The following is a 27122-nucleotide window of genomic DNA, read 5'->3' as shown; positions in this document are numbered from 1 at the left end:
ATGACTTTGAGAATTTCACTGTGAAAGAATGCGACAATTAACAGTGTGTTTTAGAGACAGAGAACATTGAAGGAGCAGATATTTGTTTTAAGGAAGAAGATGATGCGCTCAGTTTTGGAAATGTTGTTTGAAGGTTTTGAAAGACACCTAAAATGGAGAAGGCTAGGACCTTCAGGACCTTGGACAGAGGCCAGCCTTCCATTTGGATGAGTGCGTTTAGATGTTTTGAAGACAGGGCTGGGCTGGATATGTATGCTTAGGAACTGTTAAGTTGTGGGTGGTGATTGAAACCATAGGAGTGGATGAAATTCCTGGGCGAGGCAACTTGTAATCTGTGTGAGTTATAGGGGACACGGATACCTGGACACACATTGCCCTGAAAACTCACTTCTACTGTGAGCCACCCTTTGTGCCAACATTGCTTTTGTCTTGTGGCCATTTCAGATCCCACAATTTCTCCACCTCACTTCTTTTCCTTTTACATTCTGCCATCTTTCTCTCATCTTTTAACTCTTTCTCTACATGGTTCTCTGTGTGCCTCCCCTTTCTCCTCTCCATTTATTCCCCTAGGTATGTACCTCATTCCATCTATTTTTCTATGCTTCTATCCCTGGATCTAGTTTTATTATTGAAGCAATCCTCTTCCTACTGTCACTTCCTTTTCTATTTTCTCTTTGCTTCTAGTCTGTTTCTTTTAATCTTATCTTGATCTTTTGGCTGTTTTTATAACTATAATCTTTGTCTTTATATTTTCTTTATCTATATTCAGCTTCATCTCACAGATTGCTACTTTCATCAAAGTCAAATGCCTACTCTTTTGACATTGACCACACTGTGGACCATTATTACTTTTGCCAGTTTCCTATGGGCTCTCTACATTGCAAGACTCAGTCAGTCATGGACTTTATTACCATGTTTCTTCATGCAACTTCTGAGAGGTATCTGGAAAATCATCACTCTTCTCCCTCCAAAACTCCCCAATCTGGTGATATTTGGATTCCATGTCCACTTGAAAAAACTTGAAGCTTACTCGGTCAGATGTCTTTCCATTTGGAGACCCCAGACTATCTTTTCCATGCTTCCTCCTTACATTATCCACTCAGTGTCACCTCCCTGCATTCAGGAACACAGCTCATCTTTCTCTTTTGGCTCCCTCAAACCTGTTGAAAGCAGTCCAAATCTGTGCACACATCTCTGCCTATGTATAGGAGTCTGTGTGCGTGAGTGTGTGCATTTGTGTGTGTATGTACATGCTATGTTTTGAGGGGAGAGGTAAGGTAAAGAAAGGAGAGCTTTTTCTCTGTGCAGACAGGAAAACAAAGATAATTCATAATATCAAAACTGGCTTCTCCATCAGATGCTTATAGGTTGGCATCTCTTCTGACTCTCTTCCTCTACTCATGTGAAGAGCTTAGAATTCATAGGACACTGAAGAGAAAGACACACTATAGGCAGTGACTTCGATGTGGTCACACTCATCTATATTCACTGCTCAGATGAGTTGAGAAAACACCCACTCCAATGACTACACCTTATATCCAACAAAGATTTGCACTGTCACCTTTTCTATCTGGCCGCACCTCATTCTCCTCCTTATTTCTCAATTTTTGGACCATTTTCCTGCCTCATGCATTTCTATCTCCATCACTTGATCCTTTGAGCTTCTCTCCCTGATTTCTCTTGTCCTCTGTGTGGTTTTCTGTCTTTTCGTCAGTGATGTTCTTCATCTCTATTCCTTTTTATTTCTCTATTAATCATTTTTGGTTCTTCCCTTCTAGGTATTTTGTACACCTTATAGCTGGCTCCACTCCTACCATCTTTTTTTCTTCATGATTTTCATTTTTACCTATTGTCTGTCTATCTATCTATCTATCTATCTATCTATCTATCTATCTATCATCCAAATAGCCGTTAAATAAATTTTCTTGTATCAGGCACTGATACATTCTGCTGATACTATATATCAGTTCCCTTATATCTTCTTTTTGGACTTTGATCATGGGATACAGCTCTTACATTCCTGCCCGTTACATACAGCAGTCACACTTCTTGACCCTTATACATTTGTATGTGTATTTCCTCATCCCAAAATGTGGATGACAAGAATTAGCTTGCCTAAGTCTTAAGGATATTGTTATGACTAAAGTAAAATCTTATTTGCCAAAGTACTTTAAAATAACACAATATAATCAAATTACAATGTAATGGACATCTGTTAAAAACTATACTAAAGTTTGAAAGTTGTTTATCTGAAGCTTTATTTCTGTCTATAATTACATAGCAGGACCAGTTGTCTTTTGAGGCTTTTACAATTACAAATGACATTAGGGCCAATTAATGTATCGCTATAGAAGTCTGAGATCTTAGTGTTAGTAGGCATAACAGTAGGTATTACAAAAGATACCACCAGTTTGCTATTAATTTCTTCTACAACAGCAATATATAATTACATACATTTATTCAATAGGACTCATCCTGTTAAACATGAATTTATAATAATTTCCTGTCTCCTTCTATTTTCTAAAATGCAGAAAAGGAGTTCCCAGGATTAACTGGATACAGGTCTTCAAGGTGCTCAGAATAAAATCATCAGGAAACAGTAGCTTTTAATTCCTGACATTCTGCAGGCCAAGGCTTGGCATCCTAATCTTCGTTACCTGACCCACTTCTTAGGTCTGAGCTAGAAGATTCCTGAGGTTCTTCCGTGTGGCTCCATTCTGAAAAGTCACCCCTGCTGATCCCTGCAGAAAGAAATAAAATTCCTTAGCAGTCTCAGTCTGTGTCTTACAAACCAATCCGGCGCCAAATTTTTGAAAAGGAAAATTGGAAAGGGAAGCTCATGTAGGCGGACCAGGAGTATTCCTACTGCCAGGCTACCCTGTGGCTCCATCTGACCTGTCAGTCAAGGTTGCTCCAGGAACCATCCCCGGGGCTGGGCTAGAGGACAACTTTGCCATTTGTCACTATGTCCTACCCTCTCCACTTGTCTTTACATACCCTTCCAGTTCTGTTGTTTATCCAGGAAGTCTGTGGAAGCAGCATTTTCAAGATGTCAGAGCCTCCATCAGCTAGGCCCTTAATAATCGTGTGGGGCAGAAAGCCCCTCCACCCTGGGAACTACTTTATCCTATTGAGGCGAATGAAGAATATACTTCTATTTTACTTGTGCCACTGGACCTTTTGAGGACTACATATTGTATCAATTAGCCAATCCCACCTATTTCAAAATGTGTAATATGAATCAATTAAATTACCAACCAATGCATTTTTTTTTTATTTTAAAGGATATAACAGGGGCGCCTGGGTGGCGCAGTCGGTTAAGCGTCCGACTTCAGCCAGGTCACGATCTCGCGGTCCGGGAGTTCGAGCCCCGCGTCGGGCTCTGGGCTGATGGCTCAGAGCCTGGAGCCTGTTTCCGATTCTGTGTCTCCCTCTCTCTCTCTCTGACCCTCCCCCGTTCATGCTCTGTCTCTCTCTGTCCCAAAAATAAATAAACGTTGAAAAAAAAAATTAAAAAAAAAATAAAGGATATAACAAAAATTTTGAGCAACGTTTTAGTAGTAAAGAAAGATATTTGTTACATCAAAAGTTTTTTTTTTTACATCAAAAGTTTTAATTGAGCTTACGTCTTTTCCTATTGTTTATCCCCCAAATAGATTTGTTTCCAATGTGCGCAGGATCTAAAAAACAAAGGAAAACACAACTAGTCATCTACAACTAAAAGTTGTAAAACTTATGACTACTCACATTGTAGACAGGATTTGGATTCGAAAGATACTATGATGATCATTTCTGTTTCTTTCCATCTAAAGGAAAAAGATCACTACTAAATAGAGCCAAGAACCACAATTCTTTGGCCCTAATTGCAAAATCAAAGAAGTTTTGAAAATCCATATTTTTCCTACAGGTTTGCAGCTAAGTACCTTGGCAGTGAATCTGGACTTGAGCTGTCATGAGTCCATGTAAAATCTTTATTTCTCACACTTGGTGTTAATTCACACAATTTGTTGCAGGAACATTAATATAGTATATTTGAGAATGGGATTCTGCCCCAGACCCTCTTGGATTTTTTTTTTTTTTTTGTAATGTATAGGATATAAACCACATTGTCTTTCTGAAAAGAGATTATTATTGTATGTCTGGCTTCAAATATTTGAATAAAAGACTGTGGATGTTTGGTAGGAGTCCAGGCTGCTCTGTCTCTTCTGGTAACTTTCCATATGTGATGTGTAAAACATCCTTAAGTGTTTATGGGCTAGAGTTTTCTCATCTGTGGAATGGGGAGAGAACAACAGTTATCTGGCCTATTTCTAAGTTGTTATAAACATAAATGGATATGTTATCAGTGAAGATATTTTCAAATATCATTATATAGGCCAATGTCATATTAGGGTCATGTGTCATAAGTTATAAATTGAATTTGATGGTAATAATCAGAAGCTTTTCCTTCTGTTGATAAACAGAGTCTATGATCAGAGTCTTCTGAGTTTTGAGCAAGTTTATGACAAAATCAAGCAATGTCAGATACCCCACTTTCTCTACAGAATAGGAGTGGACAGGGGTAGAAACCACTACATAATTCAATACTTTGGGGTTAATAAATTGGAGAGCACGTCATACAGACTGTACTGCCATTCAACTAGAGTCATCTTGTTAAACCTGAATTTATAATGATTTCTTTATTTGCATTTTTCAAAATGGCCAAATGTGATAAATGCAGAGAATGGGATCATAGACTGTGAAGTGTGCCTGGAGTAAAATGCCCAGGAAACGAGAACTCTGAACTCAGATTCTTCACGTCTGGGAGTCCAGTGATGACGGTCCTTACCCTCCTCATCAGGATCACTTCTCAGTGCTGAGCTCAAGACTCCTGGGAGCTCTTCTTCTTCAGTAGACTCTGAAGAGTCATCAAATTTTTTCACTGCAGAAGGAGCAAATATCCCTTGAAAGTCTCAGTGTATGACAAAGGAACCGAGAAGGAAACACTTGAGAAGTTCTAAAAACCCAGGGTAAGAATATTCCCAAGGATATTTGGAGTCTGGTATTGAAGAAGGCAGATCTTCCCCTTGGCAGCTTCCCTGAATCCCACTTGAAACATGGGGGATGTTTCATCTAAACTTCTAAAACTTCTCAGAATGTTTACTTGAAAAAAAAATAATTCTACTGTGTTTGAGTCCTTGACTTCTTTGGGTTTATTTGTTATGACTGTTAGCCTAACTAACTAATACAAAAGTTAAAACAAAACCATTTTAAATTAAAGTAAATTTATATTTTACTTTGAAGGATATAGCAAAGAATTAGAATGAATCTCTTGTGGAAAACGCTATTTATTTGTAACCATGAAGAGTTCTTATTTGCCCTTATCTATTTTCCAAACTCTTTTTTTCTTTTGGGGGGGTATAGGTGATTTTCTGATATCCGTGGGCTCCACAAGGTAAAAGGGAGGAAATAATTATTCATACTCAAGAGTCTACAGATTCTGTGACAACTCAATGGGCTTACAATCATATTTTTTTTTTATTCCTGAGGGAGAGAGAGAGAGAGAGAGAGAGAGAGTGAGCTGGGGAGGGGCAGAGTGAGAGAAGGACACAGAATCAGAAGCAGGCTCCAGGCTCTGAGCTGTCAGCACAGATCCCGACGTGGGGCTTGAACCCACAAGCCATGAGATCATGACTTGAGCCGAAGTCAGATGTTTTACCAACTGAGCCACCCAGGTGCCCCAATCATAATAATGTTTTGATGATCATTTTCTTCACTTTTCTTCAACTGAATCCAGTTCTGGTGGCCTGGGTTCATAATGCTGAGTTCCTGCTTAAATTTCGTTTTCACTCTCCCTGTGAATTTGTAACTGACTTTTAAACATTACTAGCTCCAGTTTCCTGATCTATAAAGCTGGGATTACCTGGTTACCCTATCTCCCTGTTAAGGTTTTTGTGAAAACAAAATGCAGCTTAGTTTACAAAAACCCTTTAAAAAATCACAGTGTAAGCCAATGGATTAAGTAATTTGGGTTTGAGAATAGCTGATCAGAGGCCATTTCCTCACCAATAATTAAATGTCAGCACAAATTATTCTTCAAACATTTTCTGCATTTGGGACTAACGACAATATTGTGAGCAAATAGAGGAACACCATGCTTACCATGTCGGCTAGAATCTAAAGCATATAGGTAGAGAATAAGAACATTATTTCAACCTTTAGCACTAATACATATAATAGTGTATAGTAAAAAAAGTTTGTCATTTTACCAATTCGTTTTTGCTACATTTTTTATATACCAATCAAATGGATCGGTACAGTTAAACAACAATCAATAATGCCTTCTTGTCCCCTTCTACGTCCCAATAGGCTCAGAGAAATTAAATGCAGAAAATAATCTCCTAGAAGTAATAGCATTAAGGCTTATGGGGCATGCTCAAAACAAGATTCATCAGGAAAACAGAGCTTTGGATTTAGACTCTGAGTATTTGTTACCCAGGGTTTCAATCCTAATATTCTTACCTACTGTAATATGGAGTGGTGAGCAGGCAGCTTCTTGGGACTCTTTTCTCTTCCTTGATTCTAATGAGTCAAGGTTATTGGTCACTGCACAAAAGAATAGGAATCTTTAGGGGTCCCAGTGTATGACTAAGAAACTGAAATATTAGCAGGAAATCTCCTCATAAGAAAACCTAGAAAAATCTTGAAAACCAATGCATGTCATGGCCTGCAACAGTGCTGCCTTGCTTGGTCTGTCCTTCTAAGCCACCTGCCTTGTATGATCGTCACCTCCTTCCCCTGTCCCCAGAGGCAAGGGGCAACTTTGCAGTGTTTGAACATTACCTTCCTACACTTCTTCCTCTTCTACTTCTTAGCCCCTCTACTGTCACTTCACACTTCCTATCTCTGCTGCTTCTCACACAGGGAACCCTTGGAAATCTTGTGTTGACAATAGCAAGCTTCCTCTACTCCTTGCCAACCTGGTGCCACGATGAAAGTTGGCAAGGCTGAGAAATAAGCTCTGTGTCCATATCATAGACATATTTTGGGGTTGCCTTTTAGAACAGTTTGCTAACCCTAAGACCGAAGCTAAAATGTGCACTCTTTAAAATTTGAAGCAAATTCACATTTTACTTTGACGGATATAGTGAGCAATGACAACGAACATATCATTTAGTTATGGTTCGTTTGTAACATCAAGACCAGGTGACATTTTTATTTGTTCTTACATATTTTCCAAGTATGTTTCCCCCAAATAGGCATGTTTCTAATATCCTGTGGGTGTAGAAAGTAGAAAGAGAAAACGAATCACCAATTTGTGCACTAACGAGCTCCAAATCTTAGGACAGCTCCTGCTACCCATGGAATTGAGGAAACACATTTTGATAATTGTTTTTAGCTCTGTGTTACAAAACAAAAATGCAGAATCCAGGATGCTAGTCTTGTCAGTCCCATTAATTTGCCATGACACTTTGTAGAAGACCTTGATATGATTGCGTTTTCTCTAGAAAACAAGGGTAACAGTGTTTAGTCTCCTTACCCCTTAAGATTGTTGTGAATGAAAAAGTAAGGTATTATTTGCAAAAGTCCTTTGAAAAATCACCATATATGCCATGAATTGCTGAAGAACTCTCAAAAACGATACTTGGGTTTCAGAGTACTTAATCTAAATCTTTTTTCTGCTAACACTAGATAGCTGGCTGAGTTGTCTTTTGACACAATTTGTGATCAGAAGACAATATGACCTTCTAATAAAGGAATATTTAGCCTTCTGTTCCCTGTAGAAATCACTGTATAATTCCAACACTTTATAAGCATAGAAACTAGCTAATTTGAAAAACAAACTCATCATTTTGGAAATCTCTTTCTACTATATAATCCATACATGGATGCATGTATTGATAAATAGGACCTATCAGGCAATAGGCCTCATCTTCTATAAATATATATATATATTTCTTATATGATTTCTTATCTCCCTTCATGTCCCAAAAAGGTCAAGTGAAATAAATGCAGAGAATGGGATTCCAGGATAAACTGAATCTATCATACAGAATAGGCACAGGGTCAGATGCATCAAACTGTAGCTCTTAATTCAGATTCTTGCAGCCAAGGCCTGCTTTCCCACTGTCTTACCAGGTCCATCTTCCAGTGCTGACGTGGAGGCTTCTGGGGGCTCGTCTCCATCACTGGATTCTGCAGAGTCACTGCTGATCACTGCACAGAGGAGCAAAACCCTTTAGTTGCAGGTGGGGCCAATGAGCCCACAGAGCAGGCAACACTGTAAAAGAGCACTAGAAAGACCCGGAAGCTAAGTTAACGCAAGGCACCCTGGTCTGTGCGTGAATGTGTATGACTTGTGGGCTGCTCCAGGTCCTAAACCCAAGGTGACGGAATCCATGCACGGAGGGCAGCTTTGCTCATCCTGCCAACACTCTTCTTTCCCCACTGTCCTGCGACCTCCTACGCCTGTCCTTATGCTACCTCTTACTCCTGCTCTCATGCTACCTCTCTTTTTTTCTCAATTTATTTCTTGACTTTCCTCTTGGCTCTGACCATTTCTCTTACTTAGGCCTCTCTTTCTGGCAACGGTATCTCTTTATACCTCTCTTTGTCTTCCATCTCCTCTCATGAAAATCTTGGCTCTCTGACTTTTTTTTCCCTTTTCTTCCACATCTACCCCCATACTTTCTTCTTTTGATTTAGAAGTAGTCTCCTGTACATTAATATTTAACCTAACCTTTCTGTCTTTTGGCATTTTTCCAATTACTGGGACTTTCTCCTGAAGAGCTCACTGCCTAACTGGTTCCTCACCCCTTGCCTCCATCCAAGGCCACCCGGACTGCCTCGATGGACCCTGCTGACATGTCCCAGCCCCTTGCCTGGAACTGGTGACTCACATTACACACTCGTACAGTCATACTTACCTATTATGTCAGAGGCCTGGTTACAGTTAGTCCTCGCTTGGGCTTGCTGATCAACTGTCAAGTTAAAAAATGGCTTTTCCTTCTTTATATCCACCAGATATACAGAACAGGAATTTATTTGGATCCCATGGCCTGGTAGCTCTACTCCTGGATCAAATTGTAATAAATGAAGAATTTTCATTTGTCTCCCCCAAAGGGAGTAAACATGCTTTACTCCTATTGATAAGTCCTTCTCCCTGTAAATCCACTGCAGGGATGAAGCTTCACCCCCCACCCCTCTCCCTTCCTGCTGCTTAACTGTGTCCCTTCCTCTGTGCCTGTCTGGATTCTGGGCTTTGGAGGTTTTTTGTTTTTATTTTCTCTTCCCATCCTTTTATGAATTACTTTTTGCTCTTTTAAAAATAAGAAGTATATTGGGATACCTGGGTGGCTCAGTCAGTTAAGCACCTGATTCTTGATTTCAGCTCAGGGCATGATCTCACGGTTCATGAGTTCAAGCCCTGAATCAGGCTCTGTGCTGTCAGCTGGGGCTTCTCTCTCTCCCTCTCTCTCTCTCTCTACCCCTCCCTGCTCACATGCACACACTCTCTCTATAAAATAAGTAAACATAAACAAATTAAAAATTAAAACTATATTTTCTGTATAATGTACACAGACAAAAATAAGCAAATCATAAATTTTGAATCACCACAAAGTGAGCATATCTGGGTAACTATCACTCGGGTCCAGAAATAAAAGATTACTAATACTATGGAAGCCTTTTAGTGATGCCTCCCACTAATTGTCTCCATCATGTAATTCAAATTAATCACCACTTTGATTAGTAATTCCACTGATAATTAATTTTGTCAGTTCCAAAATATACATGAGTTTGTATAAATAGAATCATGCCTTTTCTCTCTCATTTGCTATTTCTCTGTCTTTCTGTCATGGGGCAGGGTGATCAATTCACATCCCTTTCACAGCATTATGTGTGTGGTAGTCATCTGTATTCACTTTGCTTTTTCACTGCTGTATAGTATTCCATTGTAGAAATAACCCATTAAAAATAAAACCATAAAAATGAATTTGTGCCATTTCAAGATTTTAGTTATTATGAATATTACTGACCGTATATGTGTTTCTTTTAGTTTTTTTGAACAGTGTGAATTTCTGTTGGTTTCTGCTGAGGAATGCAATTGCTGAGTCACAGGCTATGTGTATTTTCAACTTTGAAAGAGTATACCAAACTATTTTCCAAAAGCATGTGTAAAGGCAGAGATATAATTGACAGAGCTAGGAAAATTCAAGTAAAGAAATGGAATTTGGTGTGGTGGGAACTTGGTGGAAGGGAGAATGAGGGGGGAATATGCAACTGCATGGGAAGTATCCTTCAATACTCCATACCAAGCTGTGTTGACCTCATGCTGAGGGCCACAAGAAGGCACTGAGTTTAAATAGCAAAGACATATGAACTGGTTTGCATTTTTGATATGCCCATTGAGCTGAAGTGTGCAGAATGGATCTGAGGGGAGCAAGATAAGGAGGAGGCCAGCAGGAGAGTTCCTCTGTTTGAAGTGAGAAGTGACAGGAATCTGGATTAGAGTGAGCATCCTGGAGATGGAGAGAAATGAGCAAGTTGGACATATTTTAAAGTTGGAATTGACAGAAGTGGCAAATAAAGTCACAGTTGTTTTAATCCACTGAATTTGGGGACTGTTTGTTACACAGCAGTAGATAACTGATACTGCCTCCAAATAGAGAGAGCTTTCAGATCTTTGAATACAAAAATTTAGGCACTTGAAGGGATGAATCTAGAAAGCAGGTCTGGACTGGAGATGTGTGTGTAGGAATCCTTAGATCACAGATGGTGACTGAATCCATGGAGAAATGAAATGCCTGGGTAGATGCTTGTTTTTATCTGAGGGGGTTAGAAGGCCATTTTGGTCATTGCAGACACCTTACCCTTCTCAACGGTCTTAGAAAGGGCCCTTTGTGCTTTCTTTCCAGTGACTGACTCTTCAAATTGGACAATGTCTTGATTTGTCTTCTGTCTCATCATTTGGTCCACTCTTCACCAGTTTTTCATTTATGGTCCATTAACTCATCCTCTGCATAGTTCTCTCTATGCCTCCTCCCATTTTCTCTATTTACTGGTATTCATTTCTTTCTGTATATTTCTCTATCATGCTCTTTTTTTCAACATTTTTTTTATCACTGTCTCCCAGGGCCCAGCAGTGTCTAGGATGGGGCAGGGGAGGTTGTGAGGGCACAAGAAACCAAGAGTAAGATTTTCTTTACATGTGCCCCAGGGCCTCGCTGCCTCCCCCGAAAACTGGTCCTGCTGTCCTCCACCTGATTTTTCAGTGTATCCATTCTCTGTTACATTTTCTACTTTCTCCTATTCTTCGTTTCTTAATTATTAAAGTGCCTCTTCTATATTGATTTTTTCTTTCTATTCATCTTCCTCATCTCAAGCATTCCAATGATCATCAAAGTTCTCCCCCTGTGCCACTGTCCCCTGCTCCAAGTCCTTCCATCTGTCACTTCTTTCCTACAAGTCCTTCACTGGGGCTTCCGTACTCACAAACTGACCAGCAGCATCACGCATGGCTTCCATGTTTCTGCTACAACTTCTGAAAAGCAAGTTGCAAATTACTCCTTTTCATCAACTCCACAAAGTGGTACTGTTTGGATTCCATGCCAATTTATCTAAAACCTATGTAGTTCATGTACTTTGCCACCAGTGTTCCATGGTTCACTTTTTCATATTTTCTCTCCTCACATCCTGTCTTCAGGGACACTCCCTCCATTAAAGACCTGAGCTCTGTTTCCTGCTTGCTTACTTAAAAGTAGTCAGAGGCTGTGCACAAGGCTGTGGGTCTTGGATAGGGCCAGAGAGGTGGTTGGTAGAAAGAGAAAAGAAGAAAGCTTTTTTTCTCATGGAAAAACAAGGATAGAATTAGAATATTGGTAGGAAAAGTAACAATTACTTTCTTCATCACAGGGCAATGTGCTGGGTGTCTCTTCTCTTGTATCTCCATTATTCACGTGGATAGGTGCTTGTTCACAGGACTCTGAGGATAAAATAGACCACAGCTGAGGCCTGACAGAGAGACCTTATTCTGCCCATTTCCATTTTGCATCTCACCTGACTTCTCTTTTCTTCTCATGTTTCTACTATAGCTTGTCTGCATATATTGCCACCTTCACCTCATGAAAGTGTCTGTGCTTTAGTGATTCTGTGGCCAATCGCTCCCTGACTTCTTTTGACTTTTCTTTCTGTCTCTCTTTCCCGATTAGGTACTGCAGAATTTCATCCTTTGTCTCTTTGTTAGTCCTTCCTAACTTTTCTTCCTCCAGGTCTCTCCCATCAATATATTAGCCTCCACTACTGCCCCCCTCTGTGTCTGCATGAGTTTCCCTTCTTTGTTAATAGATATTTCCTTGGGTTGTGCAAGACTCCATTCTCTGCCACCAGCAAGGACTCCTTGGCCTCTCTATGCTCATGCAAACCCAGGCAATCAGTCTTACCTGCTGGCTCAGACTCTTGGGCACACTCTTTATTTGCTTCTTGGCTTTCTAGTGCATCATTTTTGTCACTCGTATCTTTTCTGTTCGCATTTATCTGTTCTGTTTCACAGAGGTTCTCCGAGAGTCCATTTTCAGATAGGGTTGTACCTAAACCATGTTTTGATTCATAGATGTTTTATTCTCCTCTATATCAATCAGGGCCCAACAGGAAAATACAAATCGCTCTAGCTTTTACAGCAGAGGGAATTTAATCCAGGGGGTTGGTTATGCAGTTGAAGGAACAGCTAAGAAGTCCAAATAAAAGAATGCAGGAACTGGAAGAATATTTAACAGTAAGCTGTGGGAGGGCCAGAGGGTGAGCCCAGAGGCCAGGATCAATGGGTGGATAGAAGCTGGTCCCTGGCTGGCATGCTTGGTGGGAAGTGGTATCATGGGCGAGATGCAGCCGTTGCCAGAATTATGGACAGATCCGACTTCTCCCTTGTTCCTACTCTCCAATCTCTTGTTAGTGCCCCATGTCGGGAACTCAACAGGAAGCCAGCAACAAAAGGAGCTGGCAAGTAAGTCCACAGGGGACAGTGTCCAGAGATAGAGGGCAGAGCAGAGCAGCAGAAGGTAAGGAATGAATTCCAGGGCAAACACCCCAGGACTTCCTTGGAGAAATTGCAGAAGGAAAGATGGACATTCTGGGTAATCAGCGATACAAAGAAGCAGCCCCCACCCTTCTAGCACATTCCAGAATGGAACGAGAACAGCAAGGGATCACAGAATACAGTCAACAGGAACAGACCGTTGTAAGATGAGGACTGTGGGCACGACCAGGTCAGGCTTCGATATGAGTTTTCACCAGTTCCTAAGGGGAAGAAATTGAAAGTTTCTTTCGGAAACTGAAGTATGGTCTGTGCTGTTCTTCCCCAATCCCCTTTTTTATAAAGTAGGAGGTGAAGATCCCCTCCAGGTATCAATACAGAGGCCATGTGGGCTTGGCAAATCCCACACAACTCTTGTAGTCAGACCCCAGTTGGCAGAGTGGAGGACGAGGGCCGCCCGCATCCCAGGCTACGAGGGCCTCGTTCAAGCCATCTCACTGCGTGTCCTACACGAGGTACTTAAGTAACTGGAGATGGTTGATCCTGACTCCCGTGGCCACAGTGATGCCACCTCTGCTTCCAGAGCTGCCCTGACCAGCAGACTTACCTGGGTTCTTACAAAGTTCTGGGGCTTTGTCCCTACCTCCTCTCCCTCCACACCCTCCCTTTCCACATCTGTTCAGTCTATCTCGTTGGCCTGTTCATGAGGATTCTGGGTCTGATTCTCCCATTTTTGGTATTTTTTTTTTCTGTATCTTTCTCTGCATATATTTCCCAATTTTTGTCTCACGTTTCTGTCTTTTTCATTAGATTACTGGAATGGCAGTACAGGGTTATTAATGCAGACTCTGTCACAGCCAAAAGGTAGAAACAACCGTCACTGACTGAGGAATGAATAAGCAAAATGTTATATAGCCATACAAGGGAACACTAACCACTAATAAAAAGGAATGAAGGACTGATTCATGCTACAACATGGATGAACCTTGAAAACATCACACTGAGTGAAAGAAGCCAGACACAAAGTCCATGTTTGTTTGATTCCATTTACATGAAATGTCTGGAAGAGGTAAATCCAAAGAGACAGAAACTGGATTAGTGGTTGCCAGAGGCTCGGGAAGAGGGGCATAGGGAGTGACACGGAGCTTCCTTCTAAGGTGACCCAAATATGTTGGAAGTAGATAAACGTAGTAGCTGCACAACATTCTGAATGCACTAAATATCACTAAACTGTATACTTTAAAATGGTTAATTCTCGGGGCGCCTGGGTGGCTCGGTCGGTTGAGCGTCCGACTTCGGCTCAGGTCACGATCTCACGGTCTGTGAGTTCGAGCCCCGCGTCGGGCTCTGTGCTGACAGCTCGGAGCCTGGAGCCTGCTTCCGATTCTGTGTCTCCCTCTCTCTCTGCCCCTCCCCCGCTCATGCTCCGTCTCTCTCTCTCTCTCTCTCTCTCTCTCTCTCTCTGTCAAAAATAAACATTAAAAAGAAAAAATTTAAATAAAATAAAATAAAATGGTTAATTCTATGTTATGTGAATTTTACTTCCATCAACACACACACACACACACACACACACACACACACACAGGCTCTGGGTTCAAAATGCCTGGGTTCATCCTTGCTCATCTGATTCCAGGCTAACTGCCCACAGGGTCTGCAAAATGAGCACATAAGCAAGGCTAACCTCCAGTGGCAGCCTGAGCACTGTCAGGCTACAAACCTACAACGGTCAGAGCAAATGTTTAATCGGTGAGGTGTTAGTAACATGGGTATTTCGGGGCACCTGGGTGGCTCAGTCAGTTGTGTCTGACTCTTGATTTTGGCTCAGATCATGATCATTGTTTGTGAGATCGAGCCCTGTGCTGGGCTTTGTGCTGATAGCACAGGGACTGCTTGGGATTCTCTCGCTTCTTCTCTCTGCCCACACCCTCCTCTTCCCGTGCACTTTCTCTCTCAAAATGAATAAACAAGCTTTAAAAAAAAATAACATGGTTATTTCGATTCTTTTAACCCTTTCTTCCCTGTTTTCATTTCCCTTCCTTCTCTCCCTCAAAGTGCCCACATCCTCCCCTCCACCTCTGTACCACTTCCTCTTCTCTGTGACTGGCATTCTCTGAATAGCATCTTGAACAACATCCCCCACTTTGAAATTGGTCCCATCTGCCATCATTTAATATTGACAATGGGCCCAGTTCTTAGCCCTTCACAGCTTTACACTGATCTTCTCCTATAGGGGCCTTTCTAAATCACAATTACTTCCTGGTAGTTAATCTGCTTAAATCTGGTTTTACTGACACACTGGGTTTCTGTCCCTTCATCTTGGTTATTGGGCCAATAGTTTCTTGTCATAGCTACTCCTCCAGGATTTTTCCTCTGGTTAGATGCTCACACAAATACCGCTCCTTGCCTTCTCCTTGGTCCTTAACATTTCTTTCCTGATTCCCCAAATCCACTCAGGACTGGGGCCTGAGTTCCCTTTCTCCTTTTCTTCTTTGCAGATGAGAATTGGTATTTATCAGGTTACAATCACCTTGTTCAAGGCTCAGTTGGATATTAGGACTGTTCACCGCCTCTTCTCCATCACTTTCTTGGTAACTAAGTTTTTCTTGGATTGCTGAAGAGAGGGAGACAGAGAAGGCAATTAGGGATCCCCATCAGAGACCAGGAACAATACCTCAATATTGCACAGTTACCAGCTCCCATCCCCCAAGCTCAGTGTCTCTGATCCTCTTTGTAAAATTCCCCCATCATCCCTGGGATAGAAAAGAGAACTCCCAGCAAGAGAGTCTATGTTTCTCACACAGAAAGGAGCTCCTCCAATATAAGGATAAAGGAAAACATCATGATCCTATTATTAGCCTTGTAAAAGAATTTGTGGATGGCCAGGAAATGTATGTATCAAAATAAGTAAAAGGACTGAAATGTGTTTCTGAACTGTTCAAACTGAAAGGAAGAAACAGGGATTTCCTTGGGAGATGAGCTAAGCTCCTAGAGAGATCCCTGGGTATGAAAGAGAAAGCCCAGCTACTTTAAAGATGCTGCTAGACAAGAGGAGGGTTGGGGTAGGGAGGGTGAGGGCTTCCCAAAGACACAAAGCAGGGGACACCAGGAGGAACGAGACAGACCTCCCAGGGGCCCAGGTCCTGGGAACAAAGGACACTCCGCAGCCCTGAGCAGACTGCAGTGCTGGAGGACGACCTCAGACGCCTTCCCCGTGGGCTCCGGAGGCTGGGACACCAGCCCAGCGCCCCTGCCTGCAGGTGACCCAGCACACGTGGGAGGAAGGAAATGAACCAGGAAGCCTGGTGGGGAGGGCTGTCTGTGGGGAGTCCAGAGAGGAGGGGGCGCCAGGGAGGAGGGGACCCGCTGCCTCAGGGCTGATGACGGGAGCTCCTCCTGGGGCGGTGCCAGTGGGGGTGAGTTCCACTGGACGGTGGGAGCCACGGGTGCTTCGTCATCCCAGGACGTGGCCTCAGATCCTGGGAAAACCAGGTGGAAGATAAGAGAGAACAAAGGGAAAGGTGAAGGGGGCCTGTGCGTGGAGGGTCCCATGGGGGCTCAGGGGCCTCTGAGCACCAGATGAAGGTGGGAATTGGAGCGCAGGAGAGGGTGCCGCACTCGGGCCACAGCCCCCCGAATCTTAGCTTTGGGTCGCTGACCGACAGCTCCCGGGGACAACAGGGTCCGGGAGGTGACAGCTGCCACGTCTGCAGGGACAGGTGGGCGGCAGCGAGTGTAGGTGCAGGTCACCCCAGCTCGGGGAGCCCTGGAGACTAACACGTGTGATGTGGACAGTGAACCTGGAAGGGGGGGGTCCCTGCAGTCTACGGAGAGGATCAGAGCCCCTGAGATGTAGGCAGTTGACATGTAACCACCATTCCCTTTGTTCCCATGGCCCAGGGCATCCTGGTTGCAAATGTAATATTGACTTGAAATTTCTGATTAGGTATTTAATTTCCTTTATTCCATTTCTAACTGTACTGACTTGCTGTAGAAATTTTGTTCTCAGATAAGGTTACTGGTGACACAAATCAACAAAGCACATGCTTTTTAATTTTTTCCTTGCTTATAAAACTGTTGATAGCTCTTTATTGCCTATTAATAAACTTCTAATTTCTTAGCTTTTTCTTTCTTTGAAGAAAATCTTCTTCAAACTTATCTCTCACAAATCAGGTCCACAGTCTGCTTCTCACTCTCTGAGACAAATCAAATTTGTCTTTGGTTTTTTGTTTTTTGTTTTTTTTAATTTTTTTTAATGTTTATTTTTGAGACAGAGAGAGACAGAGCATGAATGGGGGAGGGTCAGAGAGAGGGAGACACAGAATCTGAAACAGGCTCCAGGCTCTGAGCCGTCAGCACAGAGCCCGACACGGGGCTCGAACTCACGGACCGCGAGATCATGACCTGAGCCGAAGTCGGATGTTTAACCGACTGAGTCACCCAGGGGCCCCATCAAATTTGTCTTTGTTTTGAAGACACGCTGGACCCTTGGACACTCCATGCCTGATCCCATAATGCCAGCCCTCCTCAGGACATGTGAGCCTTCTTCTTATGATGTGTCTCTCCCTTATTTGGAGAACTCCACTGACACTAAACTCTGTTGAAATAAAAGGTTTTCTAGGCAAGTAAAAAAATTATACATACACACACACAAGCATTCTCTTAACTCTTGCAGGCCTTAAAATAAATGAAAATAAAATCATTTAAAAAATAAAATAAAAAATCATGCTTTCCCAGGAAAAAAATCGAGAATCAAACCTTTAGTTTTGTAGAACATCTGGCAGAGCATTGTTTTTGTGATTATTTGAATAATGTTTGTTTCACCCCGAAAGACTTAATAAAACCAATTCTCAAAAAAAAAAAAAAAAAAAATTAAAAAAAAAAAAAAAAGGGGCGCCTGGGTGGCGCAGTCGGTTAAGCGTCCGACTTCAGCCAGGTCACGATCTCGTGGTCCGTGAGTTCGAGCCCCGCGTCGGGCTCTGGGCTGATGGCTCAGAGCCTGGAGCCTGTTTCCGATTCTGTGTCTCCCTCTCTCTCTGTCCCTCCCCCGTTCATGCTCTGTCTCTCTCTGTCCCAAAAATAAATAAATGTTGAAAAAAAATTTTTTTTTTTTAAATAAAAAAATAAAAAAAAAAAACCAATTCTCCAAGACACCTGGATAGCTCAGTCAGTTGACAGTCCAACTTCGGCTCAGGTCGTGATATCACGGTTTGTGAGTTTAAGCCCTGCATCAGGCTCTGTGCTGACAGCTCAGAGCCTGGAGCCTGCTTCCGATTCTGTGTCTCCTCTCTCTTCACCCCTCCTCTGCTCTCTCTCTCTCTCTCTCTCAAAAATAAATAAACATTAAAAAAATTAAACAACAACAACAATTCTCCTTCTTTAAGGGTAAATTTAACCTTGGGTTAATTTTCTGGCTCGTTACTCTGGAAACCTAATCAAGGTGGCCTCTCTCCTGTGTTATTAGGCCAACATCAGCTTACTTAAAACCTAGTGTAGGGGCACCTGGGTGGCTCAGTCGGTTAAGCATCTGATTTCTGCTCAGGTCATGATCTCACGGTTCATGAGTTCAAGCCCCACATCGGGCTCTGTGTTGACAGCTCAGAGCCTGGAGCCTGCTTTGGATTCTGTGTCTCCCTCTCTCTCTACCCCTCCCCTACTTGCAGTCTGTGTAGGTCTCTCAAAAATAAAATAAGCATTAAAAAATGTTTTTAAAAAGACCTCGTTTAGCCCTAGTTTAGGGTTAAAAATGACTGTAAAGTGCATGTGGATTGGGAGGGATTATCTGGACACTACAAAGCACACTCTGGTCTTCCTTCAGTGTGGTGACTCTTTTAACTCTCCTTGTCCCTTGTGAGGTCCCTGAAACTTGCAACTACAGCACTGTTACCTGAGATATTGATACCCATGGGCATGGTGCTGCTAAGCCAGGGTGGGTCCTTTATCCACAGCTAAGCTGACAGTTGAGTTGGGTAGTAGACAACTTGGTGGACTGCAGTGTGGACCACTGCAAGGAGTCCCACAGAAGAGGAGCAACTGCTATTGGCCTGTTGGGATGCTGTATTTCCTGTAATGTGTCCTTCTAAGTCAATCTGATGCCATTTGCCTCTGGTTATCCTGTGAGTCTAAAGGCCTAGTTAAGCAGACCTCCAGGTGGGTGTTGTACCATAGCCATTATACCATAAGCTTTAAGAAGGCTCATGATTTGTGTTTTCTTATATCCTCACTGCCCGGCACTGTATGTAGCAAATTGTAGTGGCTCAATATACACCTGTCCAAAAAAAAAAAGAAAAAATATAAAACATCAAAAGGTAGATAATAAGCCTAATTACCATTTTCGAAGCTCTTATAAATGTGATCTAAATCAGGGTATTCTTGCATGTTGACCTCGCTGAACAATGCTTCTAGAAGTGGCAGGTCAAATGTCTTCTCCAGCTCATTTAGAACGTTATACACCACTCTTTGTACAGGGACCAGGTTTCTACAAGAATCTTGACAATCCTTAAAAAAATATTGAATAGAGAAAATATAAATACAGACTTCCAAGTTACAGAAGAGCCCCCAGAAAGTGATTTTATGGGTAATGTATTCCAGGTTCCCTCCATAGGTACCTTCTCATATAAAGTTTTAGAATTTCTACATATTTGTATGTAACTCCTTCCTCCTTAAAAATATTCACTTGTAAAACTGATCTCCTCACCGTCATTTACATTAGATGTGAGAGCACCTATGAAGAGTAACAGTTTCAAAGTTAAATAATATGTAGCCCTTTAAGAACCTGGCCAGATGTTTTAGGAATACATGTTTAGGAATGATGAGCAGCTGTCCTGTTACGTGCACAATCCTTGCCTTTTCCCCAGGACTGACTTGGCCTTAAAGAGCTCAAGGAAAGCAGGTGACAGTTCTCCCCTTTTGTGAACGTGGCCGTAGAGAAAGCATATTCATAGGGCAAAGAGAAGACTTGCATTGGGGCACCTGGGGGGCTCAGTCAGTTAAGTGTCCAACTCTTGATTTTGGCTCAGGTCATGATCTCACGGTTCATGAGATCGAGCCCCTAGTCAGGCTGTGTGCTGACAGTGAGAAGCCTGCTTGGGATTCTCTCTCGCCCTCTCTCTTTGCCCCTCCTCCGCTTGTGCTTGTTCTCTCACTCTCTCAAAATCAATAAATAAACATTAAAAAAGGAAGACTTGCATCTCTGTATCTCCATTAATGCCTACTACTAAAATTCACCCAAATTCCAAGACTCCAGAGGTACCATTAAAAAAAAGAGAAAAAGAAAAAAAGGAAAAGAACCCTAATAACTGAAAACTGCTGGAGAAAGAATAACAATCATCAATTCCCACATTTTGTCCTAACAGGACACCAGTTTCCTGTAGGCTTTAATGTTTTCAGATCTAAGGACTCAAACTGATGTCCATTGAAATGTGTTAATTATTATTCTATTAAATTAACTCATTTACGTTACACAGCAATTCATTAAAATTACCTTTAATTCTTAGTTTATGCTATATTCTATGCATTCCTACAAGGCATTACGCATCTCTGGAGAACTCCTGGTTCAGATCCAAGTCCAGTGGGCACCACGGAGCTCCAGTCCCTAAGTGAGAAGCAGGGCTGCCTCTGGTGATGACTGATTCTCCTTTCACTTTTTGCCTTATAGGAAACACTTACAACAATACTTGGAAAGGCCTCCCACTCATAGGAGACTCCTCAGTCAGCCAGTCGTGCTTGATGTTTGCGTCCAGGGTATTAAAATACAATTTCATTTGGGGCCAGTTTACCATATCGTGACATAACATACGTCACTTACTTCATACATTTTATTGGTGATGAGTTCACGGTCACGGAGGCATTCAAGGAAAGGAAATGTCTTTTTTATTGCATTTGAAATCTCCACCTTGTGTCTTTTGAAGTGTTTGAATACAGTCTCATAGATGAGTCTGTCATCGACGCTCTGGTCTTCTGCAGACACCCTAGGAAGGAAGGATACCGTATGAAAACGGTCATCGAGATTTCCAAGATGCTTGTGGTGGCTGTAAGATTTATATATAAAGGATAAGCTGTGAAAAACTAACGTATATAAGTTAAGTGGTCCCGAGTAGAGACAGAATACATGGAATTAAAGCAATAAGCAAAGATATTATGAAGAAAGCATGGGGGTTAAGAAAGACTGAGATAAAAGGAAAAAAAAAAAAAAGAAAGACTTAAATGCAGGATTGAAAAAGTCTGTTCCAGTCTGTCTGGATCAAAGCCATTGTAAAGATATCTTCACATATCTGAAATATTTTTTTTTTATGAAATTTATTGACAAATTGGTTTCCATACAACACCCAGTGCTCATCCCAAAAGGTGCCCTCCTCAATACCCATCACCCACCCTCCCCTCCCTCCCACCCCCCATCAACCCTCGGTTTGTTCTCAGTTTTTAACAGTCTCTTATGCTTTGGCTCTCTCCCACTCTAACCTCTTTTTTTTTTTTTTTCCTTCCCCTCCCCCATGGGTTCCTGTTAAGTTTCTCAGGATCCACATAAGAGTGAAACCATATGGTATCTGTCTTCCTCTGTATGGCTTATTTCACTTAGCATCACACTCTCCAGTTCCATCCACGTTGCTACAAAGGGCCATATTTCATTTTTTCTCATTGTGAAATATTTTTTGTAATTAAAAAAATTAAATTTAAACAAAATTGAGATATAGTGAACAGAGGAATGAAAGGCAATGGAATAAACCACACTCAAATAAAACCGTTTTGAAAAAAAAAGAAAGCAATGGACTAAAAATCTAACCTTGAAAATACTTCCTAACTAACAACTAAGAGAAAAATAATATCAGAAAGAAAAAACAAGCTGTCCCCTTTCTGATGTAGAGCTGTTAAGAGAAATGCCATCCTGTTAATATTATAAAACTAGTTTATAAAGGATAGGATGTGGTTAATAATGATATGACACAGTATAAATTGATAATTTCACAAGAATATCAAACATTTCTCCTGGGACATCTGCCCTGCTTTGTGTTAATATAAATCTGTCTGTGCTAGTGAATCTTTTCAGGCACCTGAATTTCAGAAATCACTGATGTTTCCTGTGAAATTAATTTTAAACTGGAGTCTGTAATTCCAGTTGTTAGTTGATCATTTTATTGCTCTGATAATAATGTTTTAATCAACATCTTGTATCATGAAGACTCAGAAGCTTTCTTTGTCAAACCAGAAGAGAATCATTGCCACTTCCCAGTACTTAGCGTGCCTCAGGGAATAATGATGTCACATTATTGTGAAACATCCCTGAAAAAACAAGTTTCAGTTCAAAGACTGCAGGTTGAAAAGAAGCATGTGTCTTGTCTTTTATTAAAAGCCCTGCTAAAATGATAATAAAGAAATTGGATTCACACTGGCAAGGAGAATCGCTGGGCAATGAGAACAAGAGAGATTTCCATCAAAATCCGTAGACAAAAGTGGGCAGAGGGGTGCTAATTGCTGTTGTAGGTGAAGGATGCTCCCAGAGGTCAGAAAAACAACTGATTTGCCCTGAAGAACCCTGAAGAGGCAGTGGAGATCACAAGGGATGGTGCTGGAAACTTACGTGTTAATTTAAAAACGGCAAATAGAACAGTGTACGTCTAACCTCTCCACCTACAAGCTGACCCCCTGGATCCAGGCACCCTCTCAAAGGCAAACATTGCTGACCTCTCTACCACCATGTGCGAATTTAGCCTGTTACCGGATTTCACGTACATGGAATAATCATACATCATGTATGCTCTGTGCCTGACATTTGCTCGTTACCCATGCTGTTGGATGAATAGAAGTCTGTTCCTTTCTGTTGTTGAAGGTATTCCATTGTGTGGACCTATCACAATCTGCTTATTCATTTTCCTGTTGATGGTTATTTAGATTGATTCCAGTTTGAGACTTGTGTGAAGAAAGCTGCTGTTCTTGTAGGCATCTTTTTACGGCATGATGCTTTCGTTTCTCTTGTGTAAATAACTAGGAGTGGGGCATGGTGTGAATATGCTTAGCTGTTTTAGAATCTGCCAAACTGTTTTTTAGAGCCTATTAGATATAGTTTTCCTAACTTAAGCCACTCTCATGTGTATGATGTGGTATCTTAGATAGTTTTAATTTGTATTACTTTAATGATGTTGAGCACACTTTCACACGTTCATTGGCAATTATGCATCTTGTTTTCTAAGGTGTCTGTTCAAGTCTTTGACCGATTTCTATTGTTGGGTTATCTTTGACTACTTACTGATGTGTAGCAGCTTGTCTTATATTATGGAAAGAATTGTTTTGTTTGACTTATGTATTATGAACATTTTCTCCCAGTCTGTGATTTGCTTAACCATGTGTTTTGATGAGGAGAAATTTTTTTTTCAATATATGAAATTTATTGTCAAATTGGTTTCCATACAACACCCAGTGCTCATCCCAAAAGGTGCCCTCCTCGATACCCATCACCCACCCTCCCCTCCCTCCCACCCCCCATCAACCCTCAGTTTGTTCTCAGTTTTTAACAGTCTCCTATGCTTTGGCTCGATGAGGAGAAATTTTTAATTTTGATGAAGCCAAATCCATCACTTTTTTTCTGTGGTAAAAACCTTAAGGTACTAAGAAATCTTTGCCTATCACAAGTTAATGAAAATATTCACAAAGCAACTTACAATGTAGGCATGGGTCTATTTCTGGACTTCTTATTCTGCACCACTGATCTATTTGTCTATCCTTATGCCAACAGCATATTGGCTTGCACAGTGTAGCTTATAGAAAATCTTGAAGCCAATTCGGGAAAAATTGTCTTGACTTTTCTAGGTCTTTTGGCTTTCTATATATCTCTTAAAATCATTTTGTCAATTTCTACAAGAAAAGCCTTTTGGATTTTTATAGGGTTTGCTTTGAACCTATAGATAAATTTGGTAACAACTGATACCTTAATGATATTGAACTACAATCTATTAACACTGTATAGCTCTCCATTTATTTGGTTTTCCTTAATTTTGTCTAGAAATGTTTATAGTTTTCATAAAGAAGTCATATACATCTCTCATTAAATTTACTCTTAACTAAGAATGGTATTGCTTTTTTAAAACTGGCATTGCTTTAAATGGTATTGCTTTTTAAATTGCTTGTTATAATTGTATGGGAATAAACTAATTTTCAAAAACGTTAACCACGTATTTATAAGCCCGCTAAATTCTTGTATTCTAATAATGTGTTTATATATTTCTTTTGGATTTTATAGAAAATAAAGAATCAAGTAAAACCCCTTTACTTTTTTTCCCCCAACAATTATTTCTTTTTCTTTCTTATTGTAATGGTTAGGAGTTTAGACACAATGTTGAAGAAAAGTGGGGAGAATGGACTACCTTGTCTTGTTTCCAATCTTTAAAAAGAAAAGCACTTAGGGGGCACCTGGGTGGCTCAGTCGGTTAAGCATCGACTTTGGCTCAGGTTGTGATCTCGCAGTTCGTGAGTTTAAGCCCCACATCAGGCTCCGTGCTGACAGCTCAGAGCCTGGAGCTTGCTTCGGATTCTGTGACTCCCTCTCTCTCTGCCACCCGCCCCCCACACTCATGCTCTGTCTCTCAAAAAATAAACGTTAAAAAAATTAAAGAAAACAAGTGCGACTGATATATTAATAGAAAAGATAAGATGGGCTCATATAAAATGCTAACTTAAAACCAGACAAGGTAGAAAAAGAAGGAAAAAATAGGGGCGCCTGGGTGGCGCAGTCGGTTAAGCATCCGACTTCAGCCAGGTCACGATCTCGCGGTCCGTGAGTTCGAGCCCCGCGTCGGGCTCTGGGCTGATGGCTCAGAGCCTGGAGCCTGTTTCAGATTCTGTGTCTCACTCTCTCTCTGCCCCTCCCCCGTTCATGCTCTGTCTCTCTCTGTCCCAAAAATAAATAAACGTTGAAAAAAAAAAATTTAAAAAAAAAAGAAAAAGAAGGAAAAAAGAAACAAAGCAAATGTAATGAATAAAGAACACTAATGTAGATGGTAGATATTAATAAATATGTAAATAAGTATTTTCAGTATGAATGGTGTAAATGTTCTAATTCAAAGCAGAGATTGTTGGTGCAGGAGCTAAGATGGTAACATAGTAGGAGAACCCTAGGCTCATCTTGTCCCTTGAACACAACTAGATAACAAATCATTCTGAAAACCCAAGAAGTCAGCCTGAGGGCTGACAGAACAAACTGAACAAGTAGAGGGAGAGAAGAGGCCACAGTGAAGAAGGTAGGAAGTGTGGAGACATGGTTTGGGGGAGAAAGGGACGGTGGGATGCTGCAGAGGGGAGAAAGCCCTGGTTGCAAAGAAAGGTGAGAGAGGAGCACACAGAGATATGCACAAGGAGAATACTTCCTCAGAACCGTTGGCTGGGGAAATGAGAGGGGCTGATTTTAGTGAGTTCTTGCAACCAATGGGGCTTGAAGTGAACTCCAGTGAGTTTTAAAGGTCTTTGGGCACGGCTGGGATAGAGCCTTGAGAGGACTGCCCTGCTCCTGGAAAAGAGGCAGGGAAACAATACCGGACAGACAGCACAACTTGAGGATCACCCGGGCACACAGTGGGGAGATTATTCACCCTCCTTGGGGCACATCCCTGACAGAAGGCATTCACAGAGACACCTCTCCATGGGACAAAGTTGCCCGCAGGTATCATTTCCATCCCCCACCCCGCCACGCCCTTCAGCATAAGCACAGAACCACCTGACCCGGGCAGCTCAATGCCAACACTGGCTGCCTAGCCTGCCTGCTCCAAGTCCCACACCCCTGCACTCCAAGAAGGTGTGACTGCCCTTCTTGGCCAAACCTCCTTCAGTCCCAGTGTGGTAACACCTTACCCCAGAAGACCAGTGTAGGCTCCCACCAGAGCACTTCCCCAAAGTTTGGAGTTTTAAAAGTCAGCAGGGTTGGCTGGGATAGAGCCCTGAGGGAAATGTGCTGCTCCAGGAGAGAATGCAGGCAAGCAACCCAGTGGCAGACAGCATGAAAACAGTGAAAAATGCCTGGAATGCACAGGGGGAGAGTATTCACTCTTCTGGGAGTGCTTTCCTGAGAGCAGCAAACATGGAGACCCCTCTCTGGGGAAAAAGCAGTTGGCTGATGCCATTTCCCTCCCCTGCACCTCAGCCTCAACACAGAACCACCTTTTAGTAAACAGCACAGCACTGACACGGGCTGCCTAGTCTGCTTACATCAGATCGCACACCCCTGCGTTATGTTCATATTGCCCTTCTCGGTCAAGTTTGCCTCAGTCCCAGCGTGGCAGGGCCCTTCCCCAGAAGACCAGCAGAAACCCCTGCCCACACCACATCTCCTGACCAGACTGTTCTGCAAGGCTTCAGTTCTAGTGTAAGTAGCAGCAGGTCCCATTTAACAAGCAGACCAGACCATGCCTCGTTAAAACTTGCCATGATTTGACCAAGAACCAAACACTGCCCATTGCAGGCAAGGAGAGCCTCTGCAGATGCCTGGCCTGAAGGATACAGCAGCCAAAACACAACAGCAGAGTGCACGCAGCACATACCAGAAACACTTCCTGAAGCACCAGGCCCTGGATACCACATGACCTCTTTTTCATAAAGCCATTACTCGCAGAAGCAGGAAACATAAGCAGCTTTTCTAACACAGAGAAGAAGACAGAGATGACAAGATGTCAAGATGGAGGAATTAATCCCAAATGAAATAAGATCAGGTCTCAGCCAGAGATCTAATCAAAACAGATATAAGTAATACACCTGACAGAGAATTTAAAGCAACAATCATCAGGATACTCACTGGGCTTAAGAAAAGCATGGAAGACATCAGGGAGAACCTCATTGGGTGATGGGCGTTGAGGAGGGCACCTGTTGGGATGAGCACTGGGTGTTGTATGGAAACCAATCTGACAATACATTTCATATTAAAAAAAAGAAACAGTTAAAAAATAATCAGTCAGAAATAAAGAATGCAGTAACCGAGATTCAAAACAGACTGGATGCAGTGGCCACAAGGATGGAAGAAGCAGAGAATGAATAAGTAATATAGAAGATAAAATAATGGAAAATAATAAAGCTGAACAAAAGAGAGAGAAGAATTATGGAACACAAGAATAGACTTAGGGAACTCAGTGACTCC

At 41.8% G+C, this 27122-nt stretch overlaps 1 protein-coding gene and 1 long non-coding RNA gene across 5 annotated transcripts in view; one reads left to right on the top strand and one right to left on the bottom strand.

Annotated features, from left to right (window-relative positions):
* SP100 (SP100 nuclear antigen) overlaps window positions 1-27122 on the bottom strand; it is a 102377-nt gene that overhangs the window by 38482 nt on the left and 36773 nt on the right. For all 4 annotated transcript variants that reach the window (XR_003971352.1, XM_030328149.1, XM_030328148.1 and 1 more), the window contains exons 2-13: window positions 20817-20979; window positions 19339-19507; window positions 15540-15623; window positions 13210-13272; window positions 12420-12566; window positions 11879-11962; window positions 8907-9053; window positions 8116-8196; window positions 6502-6585; window positions 4829-4921; window positions 3627-3680; window positions 2658-2741 (exon numbers count right to left, since the gene is read on the bottom strand). Coding sequence is in view for 3 of the 4 variants with exons in the window: in XM_030328149.1 (XP_030184009.1) it covers window positions 2658-2741; window positions 3627-3680; window positions 4829-4921; window positions 6502-6585; window positions 8116-8196; window positions 8907-9053; window positions 11879-11962; window positions 12420-12566; window positions 13210-13272; window positions 15540-15623; window positions 19339-19507; window positions 20817-20979 (1253 nt within the window). In the remaining variant the exon portion in view is untranslated. The remainder of the gene's footprint in view (window positions 1-2657; window positions 2742-3626; window positions 3681-4828; window positions 4922-6501; window positions 6586-8115; window positions 8197-8906; window positions 9054-11878; window positions 11963-12419; window positions 12567-13209; window positions 13273-15539; window positions 15624-19338; window positions 19508-20816; window positions 20980-27122) is intronic.
* On the top strand, window positions 61-25447 carry LOC115522349. Its single transcript, XR_003971353.1, has 4 exons — window positions 61-133; window positions 4609-4613; window positions 18726-18730; window positions 25437-25447. It is a non-coding gene; the product is annotated as an uncharacterized LOC115522349 (long non-coding RNA).

Source organism: Lynx canadensis, chromosome C1 (genome assembly GCF_007474595.2).
Source record: "Lynx canadensis isolate LIC74 chromosome C1, mLynCan4.pri.v2, whole genome shotgun sequence".
NCBI classification, from domain to species: domain Eukaryota; kingdom Metazoa; phylum Chordata; class Mammalia; order Carnivora; family Felidae; genus Lynx; species Lynx canadensis.
The sequence above is the reverse complement of the archived record's forward strand: the minus strand, read 5'-3'. Positions and strand labels throughout refer to the sequence as shown.